The 22,912-nt window shown below is 52.0% G+C and overlaps 10 protein-coding genes and 1 non-coding gene across 11 annotated transcripts; 4 read left to right on the plus strand and 7 right to left on the minus strand.

Moving 5' to 3' along the window:
- Positions 1-1,427: 1,427 nt before the first annotated feature.
- GLOTRDRAFT_113853 (uncharacterized protein) lies at positions 1,428-2,928 on the minus strand (the record flags this gene model as incomplete). The annotated part of the gene is made up of 4 exons (XM_007863929.1): positions 1,428-1,986; positions 2,038-2,505; positions 2,559-2,715; positions 2,777-2,928. The coding sequence occupies 4 exons, from the start codon at positions 2,926-2,928 to the stop codon at positions 1,576-1,578; spliced, it is 1,188 nt and encodes a 395-aa protein (XP_007862120.1). The 3' UTR covers positions 1,428-1,575.
- Positions 2,929-3,482: 554 nt separating this feature from the next.
- On the minus strand, positions 3,483-4,690 carry GLOTRDRAFT_34733 (zinc-type alcohol dehydrogenase; the record flags this gene model as incomplete). Its single annotated transcript, XM_007863595.1, has 4 exons — positions 3,483-3,679; positions 3,736-4,083; positions 4,144-4,269; positions 4,336-4,690. 4 exons carry the CDS (start codon positions 4,688-4,690, stop codon positions 3,483-3,485), a joined length of 1,026 nt encoding a protein of 341 aa, XP_007861786.1.
- Positions 4,691-5,343: 653 nt separating this feature from the next.
- Positions 5,344-8,680, minus strand: GLOTRDRAFT_113854 (uncharacterized protein; the record flags this gene model as incomplete). The annotated part of the gene is made up of 9 exons (XM_007863930.1): positions 5,344-5,889; positions 5,952-6,134; positions 6,187-6,333; positions 6,393-6,968; positions 7,019-7,310; positions 7,366-7,684; positions 7,737-8,009; positions 8,063-8,418; positions 8,475-8,680. The coding sequence occupies 9 exons, from the start codon at positions 8,678-8,680 to the stop codon at positions 5,446-5,448; spliced, it is 2,796 nt and encodes a 931-aa protein (XP_007862121.1). The 3' UTR covers positions 5,344-5,445.
- A 2,033-nt stretch (positions 8,681-10,713) lies between these two features.
- GLOTRDRAFT_t34 lies at positions 10,714-10,802 on the minus strand. Its single transcript has one exon. It is a non-coding gene; the product is annotated as a tRNA-His (tRNA).
- Positions 10,803-11,703: 901 nt separating this feature from the next.
- On the plus strand, positions 11,704-13,578 carry GLOTRDRAFT_33666 (uncharacterized protein; the record flags this gene model as incomplete). Its single annotated transcript, XM_007863522.1, has 8 exons — positions 11,704-11,813; positions 11,866-12,836; positions 12,928-12,991; positions 13,047-13,105; positions 13,154-13,240; positions 13,292-13,338; positions 13,391-13,413; positions 13,467-13,578. Coding segments are annotated over 8 exons (1,473 nt in total), but the record flags the coding sequence as incomplete, so codon positions are not given.
- An 86-nt stretch (positions 13,579-13,664) lies between these two features.
- Positions 13,665-14,976, minus strand: GLOTRDRAFT_119333 (uncharacterized protein; the record flags this gene model as incomplete). Its single annotated transcript, XM_007863931.1, has 4 exons — positions 13,665-14,342; positions 14,392-14,536; positions 14,590-14,844; positions 14,904-14,976. 4 exons carry the CDS (start codon positions 14,974-14,976, stop codon positions 13,793-13,795), a joined length of 1,023 nt encoding a protein of 340 aa, XP_007862122.1. The 3' UTR covers positions 13,665-13,792.
- An 886-nt stretch (positions 14,977-15,862) lies between these two features.
- On the plus strand, positions 15,863-16,840 carry GLOTRDRAFT_136016 (uncharacterized protein; the record flags this gene model as incomplete). The annotated part of the gene is made up of 2 exons (XM_007863932.1): positions 15,863-16,200; positions 16,253-16,840. 2 exons carry the CDS (start codon positions 15,863-15,865, stop codon positions 16,290-16,292), a joined length of 378 nt encoding a protein of 125 aa, XP_007862123.1. The 3' UTR covers positions 16,293-16,840.
- A 1,227-nt stretch (positions 16,841-18,067) lies between these two features.
- On the plus strand, positions 18,068-19,109 carry GLOTRDRAFT_54698 (uncharacterized protein). The gene is made up of 5 exons (XM_007863654.1): positions 18,068-18,352; positions 18,407-18,443; positions 18,510-18,607; positions 18,662-18,686; positions 18,739-19,109. The coding sequence occupies exons 1-5, from the start codon at positions 18,185-18,187 to the stop codon at positions 18,780-18,782; spliced, it is 372 nt and encodes a 123-aa protein (XP_007861845.1). The 5' UTR covers positions 18,068-18,184; the 3' UTR covers positions 18,783-19,109.
- A 167-nt stretch (positions 19,110-19,276) lies between these two features.
- On the plus strand, positions 19,277-19,837 carry GLOTRDRAFT_136018 (small secreted protein). The gene is made up of 4 exons (XM_007863933.1): positions 19,277-19,337; positions 19,386-19,459; positions 19,539-19,622; positions 19,676-19,837. The coding sequence occupies exons 1-4, from the start codon at positions 19,304-19,306 to the stop codon at positions 19,739-19,741; spliced, it is 258 nt and encodes an 85-aa protein (XP_007862124.1). The 5' UTR covers positions 19,277-19,303; the 3' UTR covers positions 19,742-19,837.
- GLOTRDRAFT_70151 (Lipoyltransferase and lipoate-protein ligase) lies at positions 19,833-21,348 on the minus strand (the record flags this gene model as incomplete). Its single annotated transcript, XM_007863934.1, has 7 exons — positions 19,833-20,088; positions 20,139-20,213; positions 20,270-20,341; positions 20,393-20,533; positions 20,585-20,899; positions 20,958-21,129; positions 21,194-21,348. The coding sequence occupies 7 exons, from the start codon at positions 21,346-21,348 to the stop codon at positions 19,861-19,863; spliced, it is 1,158 nt and encodes a 385-aa protein (XP_007862125.1). The 3' UTR covers positions 19,833-19,860.
- Positions 21,349-21,462: 114 nt separating this feature from the next.
- On the minus strand, positions 21,463-22,596 carry GLOTRDRAFT_70153 (NADH dehydrogenase alpha subcomplex subunit 8). The gene is made up of 5 exons (XM_007863935.1): positions 22,378-22,596; positions 22,135-22,222; positions 21,978-22,050; positions 21,838-21,897; positions 21,463-21,783 (listed from the first exon to the last, which is right to left on the minus strand). Exons 1-5 carry the CDS (start codon positions 22,532-22,534, stop codon positions 21,694-21,696), a joined length of 468 nt encoding a protein of 155 aa, XP_007862126.1. The 5' UTR covers positions 22,535-22,596; the 3' UTR covers positions 21,463-21,693.
- Positions 22,597-22,912: the final 316 nt, after the last annotated feature.

Here is a 22,912-nt window from a genome sequence, read left to right on the forward strand (position 1 = left end):
TAATGACTGGTTTCCACATTCTCTTAGATACTCATGTAAACCTTTCCATTAATGGAAAGCACATTAACGCATGCTTTCCATTAATGGAAAGGTTTACATGAGTATCTAAGAGAATGTGGAAACCAGTCATTATTAATGTAGAATAGTTTATGATCGGTGAGGCAGCAATGCGTAAATAATAAATGATCGTGAAAGGGTTTTTTTAAGATGAGATATGCATGGTTGCAATGTCTGTGCGGTTCTGTGTGCATGTGTCAAACACGTGTGATCGTGAAGAAGTGTTTTGATCGTAACATCAATGTCGTTGGGCCTTATTGCCACCAGATGCAATAGTCAACCAGTATGCAACCACTCTGCTGCTTGTTCACTTGGCGGTACGTGAGGATTTTCCTTCAATCGGGGTACGTTACCTTCTCGGCATTCATGCTGTCGTTTCTCATAAGCACACCGGCGCAGAATGACATCTACACTTACCGTTGATATAGAGACATTTGGAGTCACGCAGCAGACACAGTATCCCCCGACCCTTGATAGCTTCACAAACTTCGTTTACCCCTTCGAGGGCCTCATATTGCGGTCACACATCCATCCCAAATTTGCGATCGTGGAACTTGGCCGTAAGTTGACGCGGCTCAGGCCCGAGACCACAGTCCGTCTTCTTGCTCAATGGCCCATCCTCGATACCATCCTCGCTTTATGGACATCGTGGATAGCTGCGATTCCGGGGCTTCTATGGAGGCTGGAGATCACTCGTTCTTTAGGTCCGAACCTAGCGAAGACGATCCGGGAGATCCTGATTATGACAACAGTCAACACACAGGTCGTCATCAAACCGGGTGAGCCAAGCGCACCAGGACTGAGCGCGAGCAACATTCACCAACTCCTGTGTCGGATGCTTGCAAACGTGACGCTGCCCTCTCTTCTGCAACTCGTGAACCAGAGGGTAAAGCTGGTGCTTACTGGTCTTCGGAGGCCATAGGTGATTGGACTGCCAACATTGTACATGCTGACCATTCTGACGCATGTGAGAAGGCGGCAACATTGTCCTGAGCGTGATGGTCCCGCCTATGCAAATACAACACTGCTGTCGATGGGCGCCTCTTCAAGCGCGATGTACGTGATTGTGCGTCGGGTATTCCAAGTCAGCACTATGTTCATGCATGTTGTAACTGATATTCTCGTCTAATGTTCCAATCGTGTCACTGTTAGTGTACCTTTATCAATGGAAGGGATCCTTTTTTGGTTTGTTCATGTATCTAATGGATATTGAGGCTTCTATCTAGCCTTGTATATTTGCCTGGATGATGAGCCGCATAGACAGCAGCAAGGATCTTACGCTCACTAGAGGTACTTATATACACTGTCACACTACCTCACGTTACAAGCAAACAAGCGAAGACACACACGTCCCTGAAGCTGGATTTAGGGGGACCACCAAGGTGGGTGAGGAAGGCCAGACCGTCGACGCCGTTTTCGGCTCGAAAGGTAGACGGAGTGAAATTCCACCAGCTAACACAAAGAGAGGCGGCCCAATGACGCGCAACACGCAGTCACCACAAGATCCCGCTGAGGGTTTCATAGTGCTTGACTCTGGTGCTCACGCAACATCGTCTCCGCGTCCTGCCAAAGATCTTTCTGTGCCCAGACGTCCACGATTGCCGCAATGACCATCCAGCAGGAGCGCTCGCTCATGACATGGACATCCGGCACGGCTTCGTGTATTTCCCCTTGTTCTTGCTCCGCGACGCCGGCTTGCGCCAGGAAGGTCTTCTTCCACATCCGCTCTTTCAGTAGACCGATGCACGCTCGGGCCAGGTTTCGCAGAAGGCTCATGTCGTCCGCACCAACGTAGTCGTCTACCCGAGATAAGAGCGCGAACATCCACCGCGCATGGACTTCCAAGATACGATTGGACATGTGTTCTGGGTGCCGAAGGTGGTGGTTAACCCAATTCGTGAGATACATCAAGAGATGGATTGCGAGGCGCTGGCAGGGTCGTCAGTGATCTCCGTGTACACCATGCACATGGTCACTCACATGGTCGACGCGACTCAGTAAAGCTGGAGTAGGCTCCCGCGGGGTAAAGACCTCTGTAGATAGTGCAGAGCTCCCTACGTCACCCTCCCCAGGGCGTGCAGGCGTTGCTCGAGGCGTAGGAAGAGACCCCGAAGTCACTCCATGCTCTGAGGACATAGACGCGTCGGGATCGTCGTATGTCAAGACCACGCTGCCGCCATCGCCTACGCTTTGACCAGTGACGTCGAGCGAGGCAGAATCTTCTCTGCTATCATCATAGTCCAGAATATCTTCCGAGAACGCACGCATGCCTTTCCCCTTCTTACCCTTGCCTTTAGGCTGTTTGACCTTCTTCGGTGGGTTCCACACCGCCTCAGGTTTACCTGCGATGAACTCCCACCACAGATCGCGCTCGTTCTTGTCAGGCATGAGCTTCTGCTTGGGTTTCTTCTCCGGGATGCGTACGTGAATTGTGGGTTGGATGGTGTTCTACGTATCCGATGAGTCGAGCCATGATGCGGAAAGAGTTAGTAGGAGCGTACCTTACGGAAGTTCCTGAATCGCCTTTCGAAGGTAAGTCGCCAAGCTTGTGAAGGGGCTGACGGGTGAGGCGTATCGGGTTTTAATGGTTGAGGCACGTCTGGTACTTCATACGGATTGGGAACCCGCACCACGTGCGGTAATCTACGAGCATCCCGTCTGTCCGGAAGAAAATCCCCTGTCGGTAAATGATACTAAAAGAGCACAGCTACAGACAGACCTAACGGTAAAGAGATACTGCGCTCCATCGTTTATAGGGCCGTTATAGTTGTCCGGCAGGTTCGCCACGGGCAGGATCTGTCGTCCAAAGGAAGGCTCCTCCTCGTCCGAATCTTCAAAGTCGTCCCTCTTCCTTTTGATCGCGGAAGACATTTTGTTCTACGTTTGCTGCAAGTAACAATCCTGGACAACACCACGCAAGCCAACAAGGAGGATCGGCTGAGGTTTGGCTGAGGTATGAAGCGCTTGAGCAGCGTGTGAATTTCGTTCTAGACTCTGTCAGTGTCCGACCTTTGACTCCTTTGCCACACCAGCCATGTTGTCTTGCGGTATCTCTGTTTATTTCCTCCGGCTATAGTACTGGAATGCCTATATTTACGCGGGGAGACATGATCTATGGCTGATGTCTCTACACTGAGCGATGACCTGGCGGTATCTAGTGTTTGCGCTAGACTCAAGCATCATGATCTCACTTGGAATTGCTACTTCATGTCCTACAGATGCTTCCATAATGTTACACGTATACATTGCAAGTAATACAGCAGAGGATATCTGAACTCATCCTGGACTGGCACCGACAGGCTCTCCAACAACACACCTCCTTATCCGATTTACTGCATGCAGGTCATGGGCGACCATCGTTCGAAGACGCGCGTTATCTTGGGACCCCAACTTCATCTGGAATGCTTCTGGGGCGAAGTATACATTCAAGGAACAATGACAGCCCTGAATTTCACGCTGCCGTCCATCATCCCGTTGAAGGCTTTAACCGCGTCGTCCAGGGAGAACTTTTGCACCTGCGCCTTGACACCTGTCATCTGCGAGAAACGAACGGTATCCTCGCAATCCTTTGGAGAGCCGACTTTCCAGCCTCGGACCGAGAGTTTCTGCGGCACGAGGATATCTGCGAGTTCTCTCATTAGGTCGACATAAATGCAACGGACAAGTGAAACTCCTCACGAATGGGTAAGTTTATGGTATCTGCCGTCAATGCGAGAATCAGGATAGTTCCGCCGGGTTTCATCCCCATGATTAAGCTCGCCATGGCCTCTGGGAATGGTGCAGTCAAGACCAGCAAGTCTGCGCCCCCCATCTTTTGCAGCTCCTCTGCTTGGTTTACTTTCGAACCGTCCAAGTAGGCGTGGGCCCCGAGTGACTGAGCTACCTCCGCCTTTCCCGCCCCTGAAGACAACGCTATAGTCCGGAATCCCATCGCTCGGCAGTACTGGACTGCCAAGTGTCCAAGACCACCGATTCCTTGCACGGCGGCTACGTCCCCTGCCTTTCTGTCCATGTGCCGTATTGCATCTACAGGAATGAAAGACAATGAACTCGCAGAGAAGACACTGGAAGGCGAGATAGACGCACTGTATGTGGTTACACCTGCACAGAGAAGTGGGGCCGCCTCTACTGGGTCAAGGTCCTTCGGGATGCGTGCGATGCCTTCGCTCTTCAGGATCACGTACTCGGCCCATCCCCCGTCGGCGGATATCCCTATCATACGAAAACGTTGGAACATCACACATCATCTCTACCTCTTGGACTTCACTGCCGACCTACCATTGACATGTTCATTTACACAAGTCACGACGTCTCCGATCCTGCAACGGTCGCAAATGTTGCACTGTCCTCCATGCCATCCGGTTCCCACGCGATCGCCTACCTTCCACAGCTTCTCAGACGGATGCACTGCTACACAGTCCCCGATGACCTCGTGCCCCGGGACTCTGGGGAAGCCCGTGGGGAATATCTGCTGCTTGATGAAGTCGTCGCTGCGACAGACGCCGCAGGCGAGTACTTTCACTGCAATCTCTCCAGGCCCAGGGTCCCGCCATTCCTTCTCGATAGTTTCGAAGACGCCCAGGCTGGTGACCGCGACGGCTTTGTATTTTGCGGGGGGCTTGAATGAGACCATGGCGAGCTTTGTGAGCGATACAAGGGACTGCAAGACTATATATATGCATTTTGGGTTGGATATCGGGCATACGCCGAGCACCCCCGTCTTCTGTTCGAGGTCCGCTGACCATCGCTGAAGTTGCATCGATACGCTTGCGGTCATACATAACTAGCTTCGATGGACGTCCCTTACGCAAACAGAAGACTTCATGCTGCATGTTCCCAGGTCAGCACGTTCTATTGGCGAGTGATCCCCGGATGCGAGGCCCTCAGTTCGGATGTCTCCCTGTAGGGAGTGCGTTGTCTACCTTAACTCTGTTTTTGGATACCAACGTTTCATTGGATTCACGGAAGACGTTCCTGCAACTGGATGTGCAACGTGAATAGCCCGCATCACATATCCACTGCGGCTGTTGGTCTTCGGAGGGTTATATAGCACGATAACCCCGCATTCGGGTTACTGTAGTACCCCATCTTGTCAGTCTCTCGCTTTCGCATTGCAGCATCACTTAATGACGGTCCGTTTTGAAAAGCCTTGCGTTCTGTTGTCCGGCCTATACCATCCTCTCGGGCTTCGGGCGTCTTCAATGTAATCCGCCCGAGTATGTGTAACCTGAATTCGTGAAATCCCAGCACCTCTATATCGGTAGCTTCGTCCATGCAGGGGGCACTCTCGCACGTAAAAGAAGAACTGAAAGCCATTTCACTGTCTTCACCCCAAAACCATGGACCACGACTAGTGACTATTTACCGAGGATATCATTGGTTTCTAACCTAAGCAGCCACAAGCGCGTGTAGCCCATAGATCTCCTTCCTTACGGTGTAGTACACCTCACTCGCCGACCCTTCAAGCTCCACCTTTCCTCGTCCTGTCTTCCGCACGGCGACCATATCCTCCATGCCCAGTACGCTGTCCCCCTTACTGCCTCCTTTTCGCTTGCCGCACATAAGCACGCCCTCACCCACCAGTTCCGCCGCAATGCCCACTGACGTCAATTTGGCTTTCAGGGCAGTCAGCTTCAACTCGCCGATCATTGTGGAATGGGGTAGGGTTATCGGAGGTCGGGATCCCAGCGGTCGCCTACCTCCGGCTAAAGCCTTCTGCGTGGTTTGAGCACGAGCGGAGGGACCGGTCGATATTGGCTCAAGAGTGGGGATCGTAGATCCTGCGTGAATTATGACACGACCCGTCACATAACCGACTTCGTTATCTTCGAACTGCAAAACGGGGTTGCAGAAAATCAGCCTGGGAAATATATTTGTATGGAGCCGGGACGTACCCTGGAGAGCTTCGTGCACGCTAGCAGGTCCTCGCTCAGAGAGATGGAGAAGCTGTGGGTGTGTTGGCCAATTTGCACTGTCTCAAGTGGGGCCGGAGCGAAGATGTCTTTGGTCATAGCTCGAATATTTGCGCAAGCTTCGATAAGTTCATTCGTGGACGGCTCTGGTGCATGGACAATAATCTGCTCGGATAGGATAAGGAACGGCGACCCGAACTCTGTATGGACGACTTGCCATTTTACGCGGGTTGACCTGGGGCACGATAGTCTTGACTGCTCGGCCATCGTTGAGACCTTCTAAATCAATGAAAAGAAGACGACAAGCGAGCTGCACGTCAATCTCGATGGTAACAAATTTGGACGGTGGCTCCGGAGGTGCTTTCTGAATCCAACAGAACCACTAAGCATCCTGTGTTTTCCTAGGTGTTCATATACGCCTACCTTAGTCTCCTCTTCGGCTTGCTTTCGCTTCGCATCTTCTCCCGTATCATCCTCCTCGAAGACCTTGCTTTTGCGTAACCACATGCCCACGTCAATCGTCTCACCATATTCATCCACTCGCCTCTTTTTCTCGACATAAGGGAACATCCGATACCTCTGGTTCTGTCCCCCGTCTTTTTTGAAGAATGATGTGGCCTTTGAGACGTTTCCTTTGATGTAGATATCAAAGGAAAGCTGTTTGGTGACACCCTCATCGGCATCCAAGGTCCAGTCAGCATCCCCGCCCTGGCCCCCCTTTCCCCTGCCGCCACCGCTACCAGGCTCGATGAGCCCCGTTGTCGGACCTTGTAAATCACCAGCAGTGTCCATCTCATCGCCGAGCACCAAGGCCACTTCATTTTCATCCTCTTCGTCCGTGTCTTCATCTTCGTCTTCAGAATCATCTTCATCAGCTTCCAATAGCCGTTGCGTGCGCTGCATCGCGGCTTGCTGAGCCGCCTCTTTTTCTTGGGCGGCGCGCTGCTTTTGGAGGAACTCTTCGAGTTCGGCGCCCTGAAGGGGGACCTTGGAGTTCATCTACCACCAAGGTAAGTCGAGCAGAACAGACACAAGATCGTTGACCCTACCTTCATGTGGAGAATGCCATCCATCATAATGTTGCTTCCAATTTTACCTTTGTCCCACTTGTGCTCAGCTCGTTGCGCATTATTCCACGTGTCGAACAGGATACGTCCAAGTGTGCCTTCCTCGCTCCGTCCTGTCAACAGCACGACGTTGTCAGGGATAGCGGCGAATTCTGAGAATATTATCCTCGATGGGCCATGCGACAGTGAAGCTGGAACAGCGAGAATCAGCTTTGGATCCTTCGAAGAGTACGTCTGTGTGAGATGCTGAGGGGTCGGGAATATCTCAAGGTGCCTGTTCGCAGGTAAGAATATCCTTTCCAGCGATCAGACATCGACATATAGCTTACCTGAACCGCAGAGCAAAGGCACCCAGTGCATCTTCGTCACCGTCCTCATCGACTCGTTTCCTTTTATTCTGCTGCTGACTTTGCCTGGTGCCATCCTCACCCACGTCCTCTTTGTTGACTGTCCCACCCAGCCATTCCATCATGCTGCGGACGAACGTGAGCATCTCGCGCCCAGTCCGCGAGAGCAAGCATATAGGGAACTTTATACGAGAGTAGTTCCATGCTTGATCTAGCAGTACTAGCAGCTCCAGGACGCGCGTCGAAGAGTCGCACGGCATCAACACGGAGTGCCGGGATGATAGAGTGGTGGTAATGGTGTCTATGCCGAAATTCGTCGGCGAGAATCGCGGACACTGGACGAGGATACGTACCGATGAGCGCTGCATCACGGTCTTTTCTGCGACTGCTGAGCACGTTGGCCCGCTCCGCGTCGGTGATGAGCAGGTCAGGCCGGGCTAGTGGCTCAAAGACACCGCCGGCGGCTTGCCGCATGAGCACCGTCCCATCCAAGTGTCTCTCCTTCATATGATTCATGTCTACCGCGTAGAGGATGGTACCAGCAGAAGGGGAGCGGATCTTCCATATGGTACCTCCCAGAGTGTGGCCAGCATTGAACGGCGTAATGGTCAACCCCTGGCACTTCCCTGGACGGAGTCTTAACAGACTTAACCCAGAGTAAACGCGAGATTCGGCTAACCTTGTAGATGGCATGGTTGTGAATAACGTAAGACGTTGATGGAGTCGAACGCTTCATGCACTTCCTGGACCGTCGCAACATACTTCCTGCCTTTCTTTTCCTTTGCTGACTCCACATCCGTAGACGTGTCCATGGCATCCGCGTCGCTTTCCTTCTTGTCCTCGTCATCGCCGACGTCCTCCTCGTCCCGCACGCCGTCCACGTCTTCTGCAGCAGCCACGCGACCCATAGCTTGTACAGGTAGAGTAGTGTACGCCGGCGCCTTCAGTCCCCATCTCGAGAATGCGTACGGGTAGAAGCCTGAGTGAGCCAAGTCTCCGTGCGAGAGCAGTACGAGGTCCACAGATGGAGCGCATCTACAGCAGTCATACATCAGGCATCATCCCACAACAGCCCTGAAGTTTATACGTACTCTTTCAATGCGTCGCAGTACTGTTCCCAGTGGTATACTCTCTCTTCGATGTCTTCAGTCTTCACAGCCGAGGACGAGGCTTCGGGGCACCAGTCTGGGGAACCACAGTCCAGCAATATACGGACATCATCAACTTGAAGTAGGTACGCCAATGGTATGGTCCTGGATGACCTGGCAGCACCCGACAAGGGTTTGAACGTAATCATGGTCAGTGCCCGGACAAGTGGTAGCACTACTAGAAGTGCTCAGTGCCGGGGATTGCAATGTAGAGCACCGTATGTGGGCCACTACAGAGGTACTTTCCCACGCATATGCTCTCGCTGATTGCACATACATTGTACAATGTACATTTGATTTGTGATACACGAACATCTCTCTGCAGCTGATAGCAGCTGGTACATCGCTATCACAGTCCCCAGTCCGACCCATACGGCGTCTCGTTCTGGCGATCTACCGCAGACCTTTCCTTCGTTTCCGTTGCTCTGCTAACTCTTGCATTCTCTTCCGCTTGTCTGCAGCGGGCGACTGCAGATACGAAGTCGAAGGTGTGCGTAGAAGGTGCTCAGAGCCTGAGGGCGGCGGTGTTGCTGGCAATGTTGCTGGAGGAGAGGATGCCGGCACCGGCGGGGTTGTTGACAACGATGCTGAACCAGAGGGTGGCGGGGTTGCTTCCAATGTTGCTGAAGTAGACGGTAGCGGAGCTGCTTTCAGTGTTGCTGAAGTAGACGGTGGCGGGGTGCTCTCGACTGCGGACAAGGAGGACTCAGGCTCGACGTCTTCCTGATCGCCATGACTGCAGTGACTCGCTCATTAACCTCCTCTGGGCCTGGATTATTAAACATACGCACCTGGCTGCGGACTGCCCGTCGTCTACGGAGCTCGCTTCCGCCTCCTCCTCGCTCGAGCTCATCTCCCGCCGGCGATCCATATGACCCCATCGCTTAGCGATGTCCACCAGTGCATCCCACTGCTGCGAAGCTGTGCGCGTCACCAGCTCTATGTCTGACTTCTCTGCAGGTTTTCGACATTGTGGGCAATTGATGATCTCGGACCCTGGGTTGATCTGGGGCAAGCATGCATTACACACGACATGCTCGCAGGGGAAACTGATCCGTCTTAGAAAGCGTCTGAAATGCTGCAGTATGCTCGAACGTACCTTGAACTTTCTTTCGGTTTCAGCGTTTCCATACATATAACACATTCCTCTTTCTCGTCTAGCACTGTCTCTGACACCAAGTCCTGGAACTTCCTCAGAAGCTGTGTTTGCCTTCAGCACTATCCCAAACCACATGTTTGCTGAGTCCGCACCTTTCTCATATGGTATGCAGAGTCGTCTGCCCCATCTTCAGCATCCTCATTCAACTCGGCTGCTTCGCGCCTTGCTTCCCTAATCTCAAGCTGAGGTTGTACATGATGAGCAGCAGGCGCGCAAGTACCATAACATCCTTGGGCACATTACCTGTTTCACCCTCTTCTTGAGTTTGTCTCTCGCCTAGTCTCGACAATAAGGCAAAGCCATGAAACGACTTGCGAGATAGACTCACGGTCTCCAGCTTCCGTACTTCCCCCTTCAACGTCCGAATCTCTGCCTGAAAACTAGCAGCACTTCGACCACCCTTCTTGCCTTTCTTCGGTTGTATAGAAACATCCTGAGCCTCCGCCAACTTGTCCAGTTCAGTTCTCAGTTCCTCGTTCTCTCTCTTTAGACCGGCACACTCCTCCTGAAGGTGCTTTAGACCTCTATGGACTTTAAGGAGGTATCGCTATGCGTTTAATCAGCCTCCGTATGCACTTCCGCGGACTGCTCGAGTTAAGCGAACCTACCTCAATGCCCACACTAACACCTTCAGAACCTGAGGGCGAAGGTTCTCGATCAGGGTGCGCTGTGGCTTCGACATCGTTTCTACACGAGGTGGAACTTGAAGCTAAGGCGGCCGATCGGGTGCGGGGCATCGTCGTGGGGGCCGTAGTACTAGCGGCGGTATCTGGTCGCGGAAGGCATAAACCTGATTTGATGTCATATAGTTGATAGGTGTTATACTTGGACCTACGACCTGATCTAAGGTGAAGTCCGGCGCGCAATCCTGATACCCCCTCCGGGAATCGTCAAATCATCAAATCATCACAGCGGTCTGAGCCTTCACCGACTCTATGACCAGACGCCGAGCATCCCGCAACATAAAAATGGGTAGGATGGGAACGCAATGAATGCTCAGGCTCGTGCTCCAGTTGCAAAACGTGTCGCTGCCAGGAGTCGAACCTGGGGCTTGTCGGAATTAATCTTGTGACAACCACAACGACATGATTTGACCACTAATCGACAGCAACCATAGTGAGGAGAATTTCATAACATATACAATGCAATGTTTCCCGATATATCTATCACCTTGCCCAAGGTTCCTGTGGCAGCACTTAATAATGAAAGATCGGGACCGGGTGACCAGCAGGGAGGAATTCAGAACCACTGGCAGATCTAGACTTGCAAAGTGTCGCACAGCTTATCGATGCGAAAATACCAGGACAGTGGGTAGGCCTAGGGCCTGTATAGCAATGGGAATGTAATCTCCCCTTGCTTGCAGGAGCCGCCTGTTTGTGGATGCAACGAGGCGTCGTCAGAAGCTGGAACTGCCTTGCGCAACAGCATGAGGCTAGTCGTAAAAGAATTGGAGGAAGCTCACCATTCAACTCCTCGGCTCTTAAGTAAAGCATGGTCGATACTTGGGTTCTTATTTACCGGAGCACATTGGAATAGCCCGGGCCGCAGCACCGCAGTGAATCCCTCCGAGTTCGGTACAAGAAGGTGAGCTGCCTGCGGCTTGGCGCCCCATCTTCCCCCGCAATGGCAGGAACCGTGGTGGCCTCACAAATCCTTCAATACCTCACAGAGCCAGAGAGGCAGCAGATAGTCGAGGAGATCCTCATGGGAGGTGGCGAGCGTGTCGTCACCTTTCCTGGATCGAGTCAGTATGGCCGTCAAGGCGGCGGCTCCTCTGCCTGTGGACTGGCGGCATTGAACTGCGCAAGAATCGTCTTGGGTAAGGACAGGAATGGACTGAGAGGTGCTCGGCTTGTCGAAACCATCATGCTCAGAGAGACGTTGCAGGTGAGCTCCACATGTATATTCTCAATACCTGGGGCGGTCACCGTCATCAGCACAATTCACATCTCGTCCTGAGCACTCGATCTACAGAATATTCTGGGCATATGCCAGTCGTGGTCAAGCCCCTCTCACCTCGAAGTAGAGGAGATATACGCTGCACCGATATTCTCCGAGACTCTGGATAACAAGGCCAGGGAATACGCATCGACTAACCGTAAGCACCTCACTGGTTTGCTGCGGTGAGCTCATACTTGATATTTTGGAGAAATATAACTTACCTCAACCTTCAAGACGCGCAAAGCTACTGTCTGGTGAATCTGCCGTCGCTGTGGTGATCACACGGCCGCCGGAAATTATTCTATGTCTTATAATCCCGGTAGAGAACCAGGAGGTCTTCGCGATATTCGATTCTCATCCTCGCCCGAAACACCCTGACGGTGCTGCTTTCATCTTCAATACCTCTCTTGAAGGCACTACGACTTACCTGACTCAATTGCTGGGATATGATGCTCAGCTCCTCATGGACAGGGAGATACAATGGGAAGCCCAGATGCTCGCTCACTTCTCAGGGCATGTCTTCGTAGCCAAGGACAAACCAGACATCCCTTCGGTTTGGTTAAACGCGCTAATCCGAGCGAGTCTGTCCGCTCTGTCTTTGAAAGCAGATGTAGTTAGTCTGCAGTCGCAGAACAACTCGCTGGCGTCGGACAACTCCAGCCTCGGCAGAGATATTCAGCGACTCCAGACCGAGCTACGGATGTTGAAGCAAGAACAGCACCGCCAGGGCAATGGCCAACGCAGTGCAACTGCGAGGAAAGGCAAGGCCAGGGACGAAAGTGAGATTGGACCTTCGACCTACCTCAGCTCCATGCTGTGGCCGTGGCGGATGCAAGTGGACGGTGCAAGTACGGAGAGGAAGCGGCTTGATCAGTCTTCCGCTACAAGCCCGCCTCAATCACCCAGCAACCAAGAGGAGGAGGACCTTCGATATGCTATGCAGATGCAGCTCGAGTACAGCTTGGAGGACAGTGTCCTTCACGACCAAATGCTGGAATTACAAGCGACGGCACAACGCACCTTCGATTGCGTGATCTGCCTGGAAAAGCTCCCGGAGGACTACATCGCACCCCTGGACTCATGCGCGCATCGGTTCTGCACTGAGTGTCTCAGAAGCTACGTGCAGTCCAAGCTGCAGGAGGGTCGGTTCCCCATCTTCTGCCCTGTCTGTATGACAGGAGATGGTAGCAAACACGAGTATCCTGGTAAGTGGTAAGACGTATCCTACCGACCGAAGACTCAGCTCTGCTGCAGTCATCAACAATGGGCTCGCGCAACAGATCGGCCTCTCTGAAGAGGACTACCAGACTTTCGTCGAGTTCGAAATGACGGCGTTCTCTATCCTGATACATTGTCGACAGTGAGTATGATGGCTTCTTCCCTTGGTTGTATACGCTGTATCTCATGTCGCAAAGGTGCAAGGAATCAGTCTTCGTCGACAAGGGAGAATACAGCGAAATGGAGATCCTCACGTGTCCACTGCCCAGGTGCCAGTACACATGGTGTAAGCGCTGCTCGCAAGCGGCAGTCGCAGGCGGCACGCACTCTTGTGACGGGTCAAACGAGTTAAAGGACCTAATGGAACAGCGGGGTTGGAAAAACTGCCCAGGTCAGCGCTTCCCATATGAAGCATCAAGCTGGATAATGGATCTTCTTCCAGGCTGTCAGACGCCCGCCGAGAAGGTCGAAGGATGCAACCATATGACGGTATGCCTGTCTCATGCATTGTACGGAACTTGTGCTTACTATTGATACTCAGTGCCCCACGCCAGGCTGCAATTCGTGAGTAGATGCGCTCTGTCTTGTCCTCGTGCTAAATAATGTCCATCGCGTAGGCATTTCTGCTACCGCTGTGGCCAGATGATTGTCCAATCCGTAAGACAGCAGGAAGTATCAACAGCGGTGTCAAACCATTACCGCAGTTGCAGCCTATTCCACTACGACTGAGGGCGATCACTAACCTGCCATCGCGACATCCGATCTCAACAGCTTGCAGCATACCTGTTACACACCGTTCGTACAGATGTAATGTGCTTGATGATTCGACATAGACTCCTGTGAGCGAAGATGCATGGCCAAGAGACATTGTTCTGCCCAAGGGTCTCAATGAACATATTGGTACATCTCATGAGTTCAGTTTGACAACACACAAAATGATATATCAGTCATCTGGTAACTCCGACAACTCACTACTCAGATCACTAGCCTCCCCTTCTTCCAGCTCTTCTCGCACTTTCCGCTTCCCCTTGCCATCCTTAGGCCCCTCGGAAACTTCGCCCATCTCAATGTCATCTTCCAGATTCGCGGGCGACCCTACGTACGACGGGGTCGCGACGGCCTTCCCAGGTGTTCTTGGCGTTGGATTGCCCAGCTGCCCGCTAGACCCAGACGGAGTGAAAGGCGCAGCGGAGGGATTGAGCTCTTTGATAATCGAGCCTCCCATGGACGCTTCGCCCTCTTCTCCTTCCTCCCTCTCCGGCTTGCCGGTCATCGGGTCATCGGAATTAGTGGCCTCCATCGCCGCGTCGTCTGCAGAGCCTGGAGCCGGTGACGCCAGCCTCGACGCGTCGGACTCCTTGCCCATCAAGCGTAGGGCGTTCAGGTCGGCAATTACGGTAGCTAGAGATGTTTTCTGCGCTTGCACAAGGCGTGTCTGGGTGTCATGCTCGGCTTGGATCTCGGTCATCTCATTCTCGAGGGCCTGTATGGACCTTAACAGGGATTAGCAGATTAGCCAAAGAGTCACGAGCATATACTCACTCTTCGAGTTGCTCCCGGGTCTGTAGTTTATTTATTTTCTCAGCGATCTGGTCATACTCTATCTTCTGTCGGCGCAACTGCTGGGCTTCTTCTAATGATGTCTTCAGCTGTTCGATGTGCACTCTCAAGTTGGTATGTTCTTCCTCTAACAGCCATATTTGCTCAGACCTGATATCGGGCAAAGGAATGCGCGCATACCTATTCGCTGCTTCTCTTGTCGGTACTCCTCCACATCCCTAGCTTCAGCTTCACAAATCATACTACTCTTCTTCAGCGACAGCTGAAAAGACGCTAACTCCATGAGGAACGCTTCTCGCGCATCTTCGACCGTAGCGGACGGCCCAGGGAGCGGCGCGGAGGGCGCATGGGCGAGTGAAACGTAGGTGTAGAAACGCTTGAGCACGCGCCGCAAGTTCTTTTCATCGTTAACAATCCTTGTGTGTATTACAGCATCTGAAGTCCTCAATAGAGCTCTTCGACTTATGGAGGAGAATGAGGAAAGGCCAAGGCACCTTCTTCTTCCGCGGTGAGCGGTGGTATTGACAATCGTGAGCCGGCAGGATGCTGTTCGCTAGTGATAGACATATTTTGGCGGCAGAGAAACAGTCAAAATCGTCAAGAAGTATATGGTGTTGGGCGAGCAGCACGCCTTTCAAGCAAAATAGGGACGATGTGGAACAGAGGACAAGGGACTCAGCCGTCCAAAATTGGACTTGTGGCGAGGACGCATGAGAGTCCCACGCCACTCCCAAGTGTCAATGAACCAGCCAATGAGCGAGCAGTCATGAAGTCGTCTTTCTCGAATCCCCTCTGCAAGATAGCAGAGACCGGAAGGTCCAATACAACCCTTCCATTTCAATGACTGGCGAAAGAAATGTCCGTGAAATTCAAACTTGTCCGGGACTCTCTCATGCATTTAGGCGTCACCGCTTTGCCATCAAAGCGTTCAGGCTCCGAGATAGCAGCGCTTGCGCAAGCCTTTGGCTATGACTAGACTTGACTCGGTGTGACTCTACTTGACTGGATGGACACATACCCCCCAGTTAAAGATGGCACTATTGACTGCAGCGATTTCAGGCTTTGGTGAGCTGAATATTAATGTGATGTATCGCACCGTCTAACACCATAGATCTAAGGTATCAGATGATGTATTCTGCCCGTACATTAGACTCGAAGAATCATGTCTTTGCTAAAGACTTGCTGGTCTTAAGTCCGACAAACCGGAGACATTGTCATGGAGGGGGTGCTAATGGCTCCGTACCCTCCACTTTTCTTTAGATTCGACTCATCTGACCCATCTATCGAGTCAGAATGTACGCGCGTACCCCAAAAGAATGTACGCGCGTATCCAGAATCATGACTATAAAGAGCAAGTCCAGAGCCCTGCTTCGACAGCCTTGCTTCAGATACGAACACCACCATTCCCATAACTAGCTTCAACACCTCGACGCATCTATCGCCCTCACCCGCAATGACTCACTGGCACGCATATAGAGGCGTCCCCGCCAACCCCTCCGCTCTACCTATGGGCACCGGCATTTCTAGCAGCAGCTCGAAACCCAAGACAGAAGCCAAAGCCCACGGCACAGGGGAGGGATCCTCCTCCTCCAACTCGGGGGGGTTCAAGATATCCAAACTCCTCAAGCCATCCAAGAAGTCAGCAAAGGGAGGAGAGTCGGGCACAGGCGCACCGTATACCGCGCTACCGTCCAGTGCTGAGGTAGACAAGATCCCGCCTCCTTCTGAGCCCAAGTCGACCGAAGCAAAGGCGAAGAAGACCAATCCAAGCGTCGCGCATATGAATACCAGGTAAGTTATTCCTTACCGCTCCTTTATGTAACCCACGCTGACATATAGTAAGGCACATGGGTCCCTCCATGGGAAGGCTTGGAGGGATGTAGAGGAATAATGGAAATGGACTATCACTCGGAAGATGGGGCAGATGGCCCTCTCCCTCCTCCCGACTGACGCCTCCTTTCACCATCGGATTACCGCCGCAGAGACGGTCCGCCTTACGGAAGCACCTGTCTCACGCCTGAAAGCAACAGATTTGCACCCTTGTTACCCTTTCATCCAATTTCGCTCGGTTGCCGTACATGCAATCCACCGACTATCCTGCCGGCACGAAATTGCCTAGAGCCCCCTTTCTCCCTCTTCGCGCTCTCACATACTTTCGCCATCTCCTGGACCACCCATCTTTGCGTGAAGTTTATTTTTAAGACTTTTGAGGCTGTTCAAGGTGATCGAGGGGCGGCGAGAGAAGGGAGAACTTGTCGTTTACGCTGGTTTATCTTCTACGGTCTAACATTGCACTCCTTCGATACACAAAAAGGTAGTTAAGTCATCAGCAAGCAAACCCTCCAGGACATGTCCTGCCCCTGTGACCATAGTCCATCCATGCAGTCCTGTTGTATAATTTAATCATGTATCGACATGCACACACTGTGACACACGAATGAAGCGCCTGCACAGCCACCGCGTCAATCCGAAGCGGGAGTAAAACTGGATCAGTGGCGGTGCTACCGAGGAATTGGGCCCAGAGGCAGTAGCGCAGACTGGCACCGACAGAAGATGCAGCCCCGACTGAGAGCGCAATACATAGCGGTGGTCACTCTGTATACGGGTGTTCCCCCAAGAATATAAGGATATTCTGAGAATATACCAATCCACTTACATGTTCGAGGGGTACTGGAGGTAGACACTCGTATCATTGATGCGCTTCTGATATCGGGAAAATATTCGAGGAAACGGAATATCTGAGCAGAATTGCTGCTGCAAAGGAAGTGGTCTGATTTATGGATGTATCTAATTAAGGACAAATAGCCTTTGAAGTAGTATCACCCAACATTGCACCCCGATTTCTTCAGGCTTCTTAGCAGCCAATTCAAAGATGTGTCCGTTCCGCGGAACGCGTAACAGGAATGAAAACGGAATCACGAGAAAAATCACACTTACCTCGTGCTCAGAAAGGGCCAGATGTGGGATCATTGGGCATTGGGAATTACTGTGAGTAGCCTCGAATGCCCTGCATGGTGCCTCTTGAAGCTGTTGAATCGAGCGAAACGTCGAACCATACTGACACATAGTCCCCAGCTGCCCACCGCAGTGAGTGTAAACTTGACCTTGTAATGCATCACACATTAAGATTTAATATTCAATATTCAATGCCCATACATCATTGTAGCATTCCCCGTATGCTAACAGTGAGGTCTCCCGTGAATTAGAAGAAGTGGCAGATGCCAACTACCCGCATCGCCAATAGTAAGTATTTTGTCCTCCTTAATACAAAAGATAAGCGTAAAGCCAGCGGAACAAGTGGATCACAAGGTTTGACTGGCTCTGCTCGCTCCTAGAATTTTACGGCAACAAACATGCCCCTGCTCTGCAGGGGTTTCTGGGACCTCAAAATGCATTTTCCCACCCTACCGGCATTGGCCGATCCCAGCCACACTACCACTGCCGCACCATGAGCGTCTGCGAACAGCACAAAGCCAACAGGCCCCACATAACTATACTTAAGGGCAGCAGAGTAGCATCTGGTAACATCAACCTCAACGGTCCTAGGACTTGCAGGCAGCCAGAGCAGGGGAAAAGATGCCGACGTGAAGTCGTGGAGGAAGAAGGACTGTCACAGACGCTACTCCAAATGTGACGTGTGACCACGAACGTTCGTGGTGGACCCGATCCCATTCGTTTCTGGCTTTATGTCAAGACCAGGTCCCCGCTGCAGCCCGAGGACGGTTGCTCTAGACTGTCTATTATCAGCCTCTGCATAGGTTCTCTATTGACCGCCATGTCGACGCAGCCTCTCCTCCAGCGTACTGCGCAGAAGCGCATAGCCCTCCCTGTCCGGGTCGAACCCAAAGTCTCGTTTGCGAACGAACGTACTTTCTTGTCATGGCTGCATTTTACTGTCGTTTTGGGAGGATTGGCAGTTGGGTTGCTGAATTTTGGTGACAAGGTACGCACGTCGGATGTAATATCACTGTCTGATTGGCTGAAAAGTGCTTTGTAGGTTGGAAAGATCAGTGCCGCTATGTTCTCCATCGTAGGTGAGTTGTTTGAGGTATCTCAACTTATGTGAGACATCCCATGGCAATGCTATCCTTATCTGATAGCAATGGCCGTCATGATCTACGCCCTATATACCTACCATTGGCGCGCTGCCTCTATCCGCCGGGGAGGTCGTGGACCCTACGACGATAGGTTGGGACCGGTAGGTTTCCTCCCTTTCTTGCTGAACTGTTGCTGATACCAATGCACCCCGCAGACCTTGTTATGCATTGCCCTTCTCGGTAGGTGGTCCGTGCTAATCCCGCGATTGATGCGTCTAACGCCCGGGTGCAGTGGCTGTGGTAGTTAATTTCGTCCTGCGCTTCACGTATTCATGAGAGCGCACCGGGTCAGTGCGTCCCTTATACGCTTGTCCTCGGGAGGTCCGGATAGACCCATCCTGACAGCAAGACGCGATATCCGGTTCAAATGAGCAATGCAGTTCCCGAAAGATTCATGTGGCCCGGGTTCCCCTCCAGCAAGGTGTTTCCTATACATATACATTCCGACACTACTTCCACCGTTGTAGCTATAGAATCCGTCTATAATTCCATGTTGTTCTTTCCGAGTGATTGGTAACAATCTATTCTTCATTCTCTGATGTGGTTGAATGAAGCAGTGGCTTTAACAATACCTTGTGATAATTCTGATGCGCACGCGCAAGGCTCTTTCACATGGCGCATACGAGAGTGTCGGATAGGCCGCGTGGAATTACCTACAGTCCACGGAAAGTGGGAAATACTCCATTTATCGTATGTTTGTCGGGATACAAATATCTGCAAACATCCATGCAGCCAATCGGGTGGCGTCAGACCTACCTATAGTTCCGTCCAACGATATCAACGCTCAGTTCGTCACCATGCCTGTTCCCTGGGAGGCTCTCATCCCCTTCGGTGCGCCTACCACTTACGCGTCTTGCTGGCCACTGACTCGACCGATAGGTTTGCTCACCGTCATGTTCGGGGCTGCCGGCACCCTGCTGAACACGTCGAAGCGGCTGCAGAACCAGGGCAAGGTACTGTCCAAGTCTATTCCTCGCAAATTCCATACACGTGCCCCTAATTCATTCTGGGCACGACCTGTCCGATTACTAGGGCCCTCGATACAACATTGACGCCTGGGACGAGATGATGATGGACAGAGACAGACGGCTAACCGGACATCCTCGGGGACAGAGGGTGCGTGCTATTTGACTCTTAAGAGTCTGTGCCAAGTAACGTCCCTCGTTTAGTCCGATCCAGTGGCACCGGATGATTTCTCGACGAGTAGTATGTGGTACACTGAGAGGACACGATGAAGTTTCTACAATACACTCCATCCTGTTCACTTAGCCCGAAACTCGCGTTTATAGATCACGGCTATGCGCCGCTCAAAGCTGCGCAATGTTACCGCCGTACACAACTTCATATATGGGCCTTATGGTCTGTAGCTGTAAGTATCCATGGACGATGAAAGGAAATCCCAGATATCTCGGTACCGGTTGTCCTGCTCTGTGATATCCCTTACTATATCTGCATCCACGAAGCCATACTTCTGTCCCTCGAGTCTTCGACCTAGTTGTTCTAGTGTCTCTTGGGACACGTCCCCTTCGCCAGCAAAAGCGGCGGATAGAATTACGCCATGCTTCGAGCGGATCTCAGCAGTCTGGCAGTCCGTTAGTGCAAGCACAACCTAAGGAAGGGCTCGGTACTTACCACTGTGCCCCAGGGCAACGTTTTCTTCAGCGTATATGTGAACTCTGGAGTCTGGCCAAATGCCCAGTCCCAACTCTGCGTCCCAAGCTGCCGGTCAATCCCGGCTTTCACGGACATACTATAAGACTTACAAGCAGCTCCGTCATCCCGTTCCGGATATACTCAATATCATCTACTCCTTCGCCATTATCCACGTATTGAACCTTGGTAAGCGTTTAGCGGAATTGGACAACGTTCATTGGCATACTATTCACCGTCTCCCGTATATCGTATTCTTTCCTGAACTCCTTAATCACAGCATCCACGAACGTTTCATGATTGATCGTGGAACTGAACTGACGGAGATTGCACACTGGTGAGCGGACGGAATCCACGCCTTTCGTCACCATCGTATCCTGCATTCGGTATCAGAATGCTAGTGTTAAGCTTTCGACCATGGATAATACCTTGTCAGCTCTTAGCAGAGCGCCAAGAGTGTCTAGCCGTGTAGATATTAGCATGGTTCCGTGGTGGTATGCTCTCTGGTGGACGATTTTATATGCAGATCCGGACACGTACAAACGAAAACATTCGTTAGCTGCAGGCACGCACATTGGACCCGGGACACGTATCTTTTCAGACCCCACGCATATGTCATTCCTATCATTAACGCGAACGTCAATACCCAGCGTACTGATCGCTCTCCGAACCAGTTCAGCTGTCTCATGTCGATCGAAAGACGCTCGCGGGAGGTGTATCGAGTAGTTAGTATTTCCTAGGTCCTGCATGAGCACTCGGTAAGTATATCCACAGGTGGAGAAGGTATCCGGAGAGCTGTACGTGATATACTGTGCCCCCACCACTCCTTCTCCTGATGAACGGTATGTTCCTCGCTTTCAAGGCCGACATATTGACCTCCTTCCACGGATTCTGATTCCTGCCTATGACGACGCATGGTGTATTCCTGTATAGGAGTAATAATGGCTCCTGGTGGTTCTTATGTCTGAAGAGCCTAAGTGCACAGGGAATCGGTCAAAATTCGCGACTTCTCATGGTCCTAGATAATTGGGACGGACCAATCCTCAAGGGAGAGGTTGAAATAGGGATTGACCGAGTTCGAGACATAGATGGCATGTTGCGGACTGAGTTGATTACAGGTGGAAGATGTAGAGTACTTGTGGAGGGCCAGACGAACACGCGGTCGTGGCAAAGGCGGGAATGAGCGGAGCATTGGTCCGATCGCGTCCACGTCGCGTCCACGTCTCCTTTCTGAATCCAAGTCCGTAATTATGCAACTATTTGTCAGTTTCCCTTACTTTCTGGTCTTCAAAGTTCTCTCAGACACCCATAGGGTTGTTGAATTCATAGCGTTCCACTCAAAGACAGCTGATATACTCGCCGCGACACGGCCGGGTGCATGTCTTGCTGCTTCTATTCATGATGTATAGCAATATTGGCAGGAGTCAGAAGGGCTCCAGGACAGCTACGACACGAGAGCCAGCCCCAGAAGCACAGCGTCTGCATTAAAGCCCCCTGGGGAGGGATAATCCCATGCGCAGAATAGAACAAGAGCGCTCTACTTCTGCTGACGCTTGAAGACAGGGTTCGTAAGCTCATGCACCGGTGTTTTGCCCTCGGGTGTCCCAGGGATGGTCTTCGTCAGACCCTGTATTGCAAGTGAACACGTAGATCTGGACCGGCAGGAGCACGAGGAACGCACCATCTTCTCGAAGACGCACTTGTTGAGTGCCCGTTCAGGTTTGCGGCAGGGATAGAATTCCTAGAGCGTAAAGGCGTCAATTTCCGAGACCACCCGAGGTTGAGACGTGAGTACAGCGGCAGGGCATCATCAAGGCATACCTGGTTGTTATACTCTAGACAATTCCAGTGTTCCTCGAACTCTTTGAAGCAGTTTTCACGGAGCTTGTTTATTCTATAGCAATAGGTGGTAAGAAATCCGGCCCTCTCCACTCTACCAGGTATGGTCAAGCCAGGAATACGGATATTGGGTACTCACAAGTCAGCTGCACATCGGGTCACCCTGCGTCCTTCCTTGAGACAATGTGCGGGATCGCGGCTCTCCTGCTTGCATAGCATGAAGTCCTCTGAATATTCCAAGCCCCGCGCGTACACGGTGTCATAGTATGGTTTATACGTTCACCGTCGAAGCGTCCCCAATAACGAGCCCAAGAGTAGCAATGATTGATACGAGTACAGGTTAACCTACAGCCTTATGGAGAACGTTGTGACGCAAACGCACCATTGAACTCCTTGCAATGAGCTCCAATGAAGAACGAAGCGCTCTTCAGAGGTGCGCTGGTCGCTCCCAATTCGTTGACCTTGGGAATGTCATCGGGGAGAGGAGTCGGATCCTTGTATGGCGTGGACGCCGCCGTAGGGTCGTGGAACAAGCTCATCGTCGTCGGCGGCAGCCACAACCAGTCGGTGTTAAGCTAATTGCAGCCGGCCTGCAGCCGGCAAGGTCGCTCTCAGGTGTAAAGCGGAGTTTAGGCTGCGTTCGGATGCATGGCCGCGTCGCGGCCAACGACGCCAAAACAGTCTTTCAGCCAATCGCCTCTCACTAAAAGCACTGCCACGCAGCCGAGCTGGCTGTGGCGCCTTGAGAGCGCCGCGACGCGGCCGTGCAACCGAACGGAGCCTTAATTTGGGTCTCTACGCCGTCTTCAACGTTACATTTGGCTGTTCTCGACATTCATCAATGGTACGCGTAGCTAACCGCAGATATCTCTATGTCGACTCATGATCTAAATTGTGTGCTGTCCAGCCTAAGCCTC

This window comes from Gloeophyllum trabeum, assembly GCF_000344685.1.
Source record: "Gloeophyllum trabeum ATCC 11539 unplaced genomic scaffold GLOTRscaffold_00002, whole genome shotgun sequence".
Classification (NCBI taxonomy): Eukaryota; Fungi; Basidiomycota; class Agaricomycetes; order Gloeophyllales; family Gloeophyllaceae; genus Gloeophyllum; species Gloeophyllum trabeum.